General features: G+C 60.3%; 2 protein-coding genes across 2 annotated transcripts; one reads left to right on the forward strand and one right to left on the reverse strand.

The window, feature by feature from the left end:
- The first annotated feature begins 64 nt into the window (after positions 1 to 64).
- LOC134165012 (serine/threonine-protein kinase pim-1-like) lies at positions 65 to 2203 on the forward strand. Its single transcript, XM_062621326.1, has 4 exons — positions 65 to 521; positions 729 to 905; positions 1147 to 1298; positions 1656 to 2203. Exons 1-4 carry the CDS (start codon positions 176 to 178, stop codon positions 1656 to 1658), a joined length of 678 nt encoding a protein of 225 aa, XP_062477310.1. The 5' UTR covers positions 65 to 175; the 3' UTR covers positions 1659 to 2203.
- A 1874-nt stretch (positions 2204 to 4077) lies between these two features.
- LOC134165011 (serine/threonine-protein kinase pim-1-like) lies at positions 4078 to 7273 on the reverse strand. Its single transcript, XM_062621325.1, has 5 exons — positions 6650 to 7273; positions 5869 to 6235; positions 5485 to 5661; positions 5093 to 5244; positions 4078 to 4735 (listed from the first exon to the last, which is right to left on the reverse strand). Exons 1-5 carry the CDS (start codon positions 7271 to 7273, stop codon positions 4733 to 4735), a joined length of 1323 nt encoding a protein of 440 aa, XP_062477309.1. The 3' UTR covers positions 4078 to 4732.
- Between the last annotated feature and the right edge of the window lie 141 nt (positions 7274 to 7414).

Raw genomic sequence — 7414 nt, forward strand, 5'->3', positions numbered from 1 at the left:
CGGGTAGGGGTGCAGCAGAGCATCCCTGGGGATTGCGGGGGGCACCTGGGAACAGTGGGGCCGGGCAGGAGGGCATCAGAGCATCCCAGGCAGGGAGGCACAGGAGCCCCGGGCCAGCATCAGCCCTGCTGACGGTGCCGTGGTCCCCCTGCAGCCCAGCGGCACTCGCATTCCCATGGAGATAGCCATGTTGAGGAAGGTGCGCTCCGGCTGCAGTGCCATCATCCAGCTCCTCAGTTGGTTTGAGCTGCCCCACTCCTTTGTGCTGGTTCTGGAGCGTCCGGAGCCATCGCAGGACCTCTCCGACTTCATCAAAAAATGGAGGTTCCTGCCCGAGGATCTGGCGCGGGGCATTTTCCTCCAGGTGCTGGTGGCTGTGCGGCACTGCCACAGCTGCGGTGTCCTGCACAGGGATATCAAGCCCAAGAACATCATCATCAACTTGGCCACCAGAGAGGTCAAGCTTATTGACTTTGGTTGCAGCACCCTCCTCAGGGACACGGTCTACACCAAATTTAGCGGTGAGCCCACAGCCCAGGGTGCTTCCCGTACCGGGCAGTTTGTGAACAAGAGTCACGTGCTGATGACGAGGTGGCGGGTCACACCGAGTGTGCGTCCCCACATCCGTGGGGCCACCGGTGCAGCCCCTGCATCCCTGGGGATCCGCGGGCGAGAATCCAGGAGCAGGCGGCATCTGCCTGATGAGGTGCGCCTGTATCCTGTTGTAGGAACACCTTTGTACTACCCGCCGGAGTGGTTCCGCTGGCACTGCTACCACGGCCGTCCGGCAGCGATCTGGTCCCTGGGCGTGCTGCTGTATGAGATGGTGTGCGGGGTCCTCCCCTTCCGGTGCTGCGAGGACATCGTCAGCGGGCAGCTCTTCTTCCAGCGCCGGATCTCTGTCGGTAGGTACCTGGCTTCGCAGCAGCAGGGGAAGGTCGGGGTTTAGGGGGTGGCAGCTGATCGCCCTTGGTCAGCTGGAGGAGGTGGCCCATGTCCTGCCATCCTGCTCTCCTCCAAACCGAGTCATGGAGCAGGAGGTCTGGGTGCAGCTCTGAGCGCACCCAGGCCTGGGCGCTGCGGACGGTGGCACAAGGTAGGCAGGAGCCTCCTGCAACTGAGCAGCAGTTCCCGGATTCTCCCCAGAATGCCAGCACCTCATCAGGTGGTGCTTGTCCATGAGAGCTCGCGACAGGCCATCCCTGGACGATGTGTTCAACCACCCTTGGCTGCAAACATCCACTGCCCCAGGAGACAGCCGCCCTCCACCCTCACAGCCTGAGCCAGCAGCTGGGCAAGTAAGCTGGGGGTGCCTCTTGGGGGGAGTGTGGGGTTTGGGGGTTTTGGCAGGTTGGGTTTTGCGGAGAGCGGGTGGTTTTGGGTGTTTGGGGGTTTTGGGAGTTTGGTGAGGTTGGGTGTTTTGGGGGGACTTTTGCAGTTATTGGGGGGCTTGTGGGGATTGGTTTCTGGGTTCTTTGGAGAGCAATAGGTGTCAGAGGGACACCTCATAAGAGTTATATCTCCTCCTTGTAGCTGGGGCAGTGGTGAGGTTGGGCTTTAGTCTGAGGATAACGCTGGTAACACACCGATTGTATAGTGGTTTCTGATTAGCACTTACCCTGAGCAAGGCTGATTCAGTCTCTCATGCTCTGCAGTGAGGAGAGACAAGATCTGACAGCAAAGCAACAGACAAAGCGGCTACTCCAACACCAGCCACGAGCACTGCAGCTACTCCAACACCAGCCACAACCACTGCGGTGACACCAACAATGGCAACAGGCACCGTGGCTACTCCAATGGCAAGGACTGTCACTACAGCTACAACTCCAGCAACATGCACTGCTGCTATTCCAACCAGGGCAAAAAAAGCAGTGTGGCTACTCCAAACTCAGTGACAAGCAGTGAGGCTTCTCAAACCCAAGCCACAAGCACTGCAGGTACTACAAATACAGCGACAGACACATCGGCCACTCAAACGCCGAGGACAGGCACTGTGGCTGGTGCGACCCAATTCAACATGCCCTGCAGTTAATCCAGCCCCAGGCACAAGGACTGCAGTTACTCCACCACCAGTTTTAAGCTCTGCAGCTACTCTATCTCTGGGAAGGAGCAATGGCGCTACTCTAAGGCCTGCTATGTATACAGTGGCTACGACAACCCCAGCCGCAAACACTGCAGCTACTCCAGTGCAAGCCACAACCACTGCAGCCTCTCCAACGCCAGTGACACACACTGCTGCTCCTGCAGCCCCATCAACAAGCAGTGAGGCTTCTCAAACCCAAGCCCTAAGAACTGTGCCTACTGCAACCATGGCAGCAGGCACATGGGCTACTCCAATGCCAAAGACAGATGCTGTGGCTGCTACAACTCCAGTGATGGGCACTGCAGGTATTCCAACCACATCAACAAGCAGTGAGGCTTCTCCAGCAGGGCTTGTGGCTGGCAATGAGAAGCTGCAGTGCTTGTGGCTCGCACTGGAGAAGCCTCACTGCTTGTTGATGTGGTTGGAATACCTGCAGTGCCTGTCTTTGGAGTTGTAGCAGCCGCAGCACCTGTCCTTGGCATTGGAGTAACCCATGGGCCTGTCACCATGGTTGCAGTAGGCACAGTTCTTAGGGAGGGCTTGTAGCAGGCACAGACCTGTCCTTGGCATTGGAGTAACCCATGGGCCTGTTTGCCATGGTTGCAGTAGGCACAGTTCTTAGGTTTGCTTGGGTTGGAGAAGCCTCACTGCTTGTCGAATATGGCATTGGAGGAGCAGCAGTGTTTGTCAGCTTGGATGGGGTTGGAGTAGCCACAGTGCCTTCTGGGTGGGGTTGATCTACCCTGCAGGCACTGCCTATGTTGTAGGCCTTAGCCCCAGTTGTTGTGGCTGGCACTGCAGTAGCTGCTGTGCTTGTTGCAGTGGCCCCATTGCTCCTTCCTAGAGTTGGAATAGCTGCAGACCTGAAAACTGCTGGTGGAGCAACTGAAGTACTTGTGCCTGGGGTTGGATTGTCCAAAGTGCTTGTTGATGGGGCTGGAGTAGCCACAGTGCCTGTCCTTTGCATTCCAGTGGCTGATGTGTCTGTCACGGTACTTTGAGTACCCTAAGTGCAGTTGGCTTGGTTTGGAGAAGCCTCACTGCTCGTCAATGAGGTTGCAGTAGCGGCAGTGTCTGTCTCAGGCATTGGTGTAGCCCCGTTGCTGTGGCTGGCACTGCAGCAGCTGCTGTGCTTGTTGCAGTGGCTGGAATAGCTGCAGTGTTTATGCCTATTGTTGCTATGTAGTAGCATCTGTCCCAGTCACTGGGGTTGCAGTAGCTGCAGGGCTTGTGGATGGCAGTGAGAAGCCGCAGTGCTTGTGGCTCGCACTGGAGAAGCCTCACTGCTTGTTGATGGGTCACTGGTGTTGGAGAGGCTGCAGTGGTTGTGGCTGGCACTGGAGTAGCTGTAGTGCTTCTGGTAGGATTTGCAGTAGCCACAGTGTTTGTGCCTGGGGTTGATCTAGCCACTGCAAACGTTGCAGGCCTTAAGAGTAGCGACAGTGCTCCCTCCTAGAGTTGGAATAGCTGCAGACCTGAAACTGGTGGTGGAGCAGCTGCAGAGCTTGTGCCTGGGGTTGGATTGTCCAAAGTGCTTGTTGATGGGGCTGGAGTAGCCACAGCGCCTGTCCTTTGCATTCGAGTGGCTGATGTGTCTGTCACGGTACTTTGAGTACCCGCAGTGCATGAGGCTTGGTTTGGAGAAGCCTCACTGCTCGTCAATGAGGTTGCAGTAGCGGCAGTGTCTGTCTCAGGCATTAGAGTAGCCCCGTTGCTGTGGCTGGCACTGCAGCAGCTGCTGTGCTTGTTGCAGTGGCTGGAATAGCTGCAGTGTTTATGCCTATTGTTGCCATGTAGTAGCCACTGTCCCAGTCACTGGGGTTGCAGTAGCCGCAGGGCTTGTGGATGGCAGTGAGAAGCCGCAGTGCTTGTGGCTCGCACTGGAGAAGCCTCGCTGCTTGTTGATGTGGTTGGAATACCTGCAGTGCCCATCACTGGAGTTGCAGCAGCCACAGCATCTGTCTTTGGCATTGGAGTAGCCCATGTGCCTGCTGCCATGGTTGCAGTAGGCACAGTTCTTAGGGCTTGGGTTGGAGAAGCCTCACTGCTTGTTGATGGGGCTGCAGAAGCAGCAGTGTGTGTCACTGGCGTTGGAGAGGCTGCAGTGGTTGTGGCTTGCACTGGAGTAGCTGCAGTGTTTGCGGCTGGGGTTGTCGTAGCCACTGTATACATAGCAGGCCTTAGAGTAGCGCCATTGCTCCTTCCCAGAGATAGAGTAGCTGCAGAGCTTAAAACTGGTGGTGGAGTAACTGCAGTCCTTGTGCCTGGGGCTGGATTAACTGCAGGGCATGTTGAATTGGGTCGCACCAGCCACAGTGCCTGTCCTCGGCGTTTGAGTGGCCGATGTGTCTGTCGCTGTATTTGTAGTACCTGCAGTGCTTGTGGCTTGGGTTTGAGAAGCCTCACTGCTTGTCACTGAGTTTGGAGTAGCCACACTGCTTTTTTTGCCCTGGTTGGAATAGCAGCACTGCATGTTGCTGGAGTTGTAGCTGTAGTGACAGTCCTTGCCATTGGAGTAGCCACGGTGCCTGTTGCCATTGTTGGTGTCACCGCAGTGGTTGTGGCTGGTGTTGGAGTAGCTGCAGTGCTCGTGGCTGGTGTTGGAGTAGCCGCTTTGTCTGTTGCTTTGCTGTCAGATCTTGTCTCTCCTCACTGCAGAGCATGAGAGACTGAATCAGCCTTGCTCAGGGTAAGTGCTAATCAGAAACCACTATACAATCGGTGTGTTACCAGCGTTATCCTCAGACTAAAGCCCAACCTCACCACTGCCCCAGCTACAAGGAGGAGATATAACTCTTATGAGGTATCCCTCTGACACCTATTGCTCTCCAAAGAACCCAGAAACCAATCCCCACAAGCCCCCCAATAACTGCAAAAGTCCCCCCAAAACACCCAACCTCACCAAACTCCCAAAACCCCCAAACACCCAAAACCACCCGCTCTCCGCAAAACCCAACCTGCCAAAACCCCCAAAGCCCACACTCCCCCCAAGAGGCACCCCCAGCTTACTTGCCCAGCTGCTGGCTCAGGCTGTGAGGGTGGAGGGCGGCTGTCTCCTGGGGCAGTGGATGTTTGCAGCCAAGGGTGGTTGAACACATCGTCCAGGGATGGCCTGTCGCGAGCTCTCATGGACAAGCACCACCTGATGAGGTGCTGGCATTCTGGGGAGAATCCGGGAATGCCGCTCAGTTGCAGGAGGCTCCTGCCTACCTTGTGCCACCGTCCGCAGCGCCCAGGCCTGGGTGCGCTCAGAGCTGCACCCAGACCTCCTGCTCCATGACTCGGTTTGGAGGAGAGCAGGATGGCAGGACATGGGCCACCTCCTCCAGCTGACCAAGGGCGATCAGCTGCCACCCCCTAAACCCCGACCTTCCCCTGCTGCTGCGAAGCCAGGTACCTACCGACAGAGATCCGGCGCTGGAAGAAGAGCTGCCCGCTGACGATGTCCTCGCAGCACCGGAAGGGGAGGACCCCGCACACCATCTCATACAGCAGCACGCCCAGGGACCAGATCGCTGCCGGACGGCCGTGGTAGCAGTGCCAGCGGAACCACTCCGGCGGGTAGTACAAAGGTGTTCCTACAACAGGATACAGGCGCACCTCATCAGGCAGATGCCGCCTGCTCCTGGATTCTCGCCCGCGGATCCCCAGGGATGCAGGGGCTGCACCGGTGGCCCCACGGACGTGGGGACGCACACTCGGTGTGACCCGCCACCTCGTCATCAGCACGTGACTCTTGTTCACAAACTGCCCGGTACGGGAAGCACCCTGGGCTGTGGGCTCACCGCTAAATTTGGTGTAGACCGTGTCCCTGAGGAGGGTGCTGCAACCAAAGTCAATAAGCTTGACCTCTCTGGTGGCCAAGTTGATGATGATGTTCTTGGGCTTGATATCCCTGTGCAGGACACCGCAGCTGTGGCAGTGCCGCACAGCCACCAGCACCTGGAGGAAAATGCCCCGCGCCAGATCCTCGGGCAGGAACCTCCATTTTTTGATGAAGTCGGAGAGGTCCTGCGATGGCTCCGGACGCTCCAGAACCAGCACAAAGGAGTGGGGCAGCTCAAACCAACTGAGGAGCTGGATGATGGCACTGCAGCCGGAGCACACCTTCCTCAACATGGCTATCTCCATGGGAACGCGAGTGCCGCTGGGCTGCAGGGGGACCACGGCACTGTCAGCAGGGCCGATGCTGGCCCGGGGCTCCTGTGCCTCCCTGCCTGGGATGCTCTGATGCCCTCCTGCCCGGCCCCACTGTTCCCAGGTGCCCCCCGCAATCCCCAGGGATGCTCTGCTGCACCCCTACCCGGCCCGTGTCCCCTGGTGACTCCACACCCACTCCCCTCTCGCTGTCCCACTTTCCCCCCCGCCGGCCCCACCGGCTCACCCCCACCCGCTCTGCCCCGCACTGTGCCGGTGGCCCCGCGCACTCACCCGCTCGCCCCACGAGGAGATGCGCTCCCGAGCCACTTGTTTGATCGCCACCTGCGAGCCAAGGGCAGCGCTGGGCTGAGCTGAGCTGAGCTGAGCCCCGCCGCCTCCCCGGCCCGCCGCCGGGCCCGCCCTTACCGGGCTGTTGTCACACAGGCGGACCCCCGAGTACACGGACGCGAAGCCGCCTCTCCCCAGCAGCGGTCCCACGCGGTAAAGCCGCTCGAAGCTCTCCTTGTCGTGCCCCGTGCGACAGACGCGGCCGCTGTCGCTGCGCGCGGGGTCCCCGCCGGCCCCCACCGGGCGCTCCGGGCCGAGCGGAGCCGCATCATTCCCGGCCTTTCCCGGCCGAGGCTCCGCGGCGCGCCGCTCCCCGCCGGTCCCGGAGCGCAGATAGGCCGACGGGTCAATGCGGGTCAGGAGGACCACGGGCACCTTGCCCGACCGCGCTGCCGGTGACGGCACCCCCGCAGCAGCACCGCGCTCCGGGGTCTCGGGGGTCGCGGCTGCCGGGAGGCTGCGGGGCGGGGAGGGAGCGGGCGCTCCGCCGCCGGGCACCTGCGGGTGGTGTCGGCCCCTGGCCAGCCCCAGGCGGGGCGGGGCCTGGGGGCGGGCCGGGGAGCGCCAGGGGGCGGCGCTGCCTCGCCAGACCCAGACCCAGCGGCGGCGGCTCGCCCAGCGCCGCCACTGCCAGTACCGGGAGAGGGGAGCGGTGCCGCGAGCCCCTGCGGGGGGACGCTGGGGGGACGGGGGAGGCACCATCGCGGGGAGCGGCGGAGGGCGGGCTCCGGACCGCCGAGAGCTGCCGCCGCCGCCTCACCTGGTGCTGCTGCCGCTGCTGCTGCTGCCGAAGCCGCTGCCGAAGTCGCTGCTGCTCAAAAGCCGCTCCAAAGAAGCTCAAAA

This window comes from Pezoporus occidentalis, unplaced genomic scaffold (assembly GCF_034315485.1).
Source record: "Pezoporus occidentalis ecotype Australia unplaced genomic scaffold, CSIRO_AGI_Poc_V1 ctg2296, whole genome shotgun sequence".
NCBI lineage: Eukaryota > Metazoa > Chordata > Aves > Psittaciformes > Psittacidae > Pezoporus > Pezoporus occidentalis.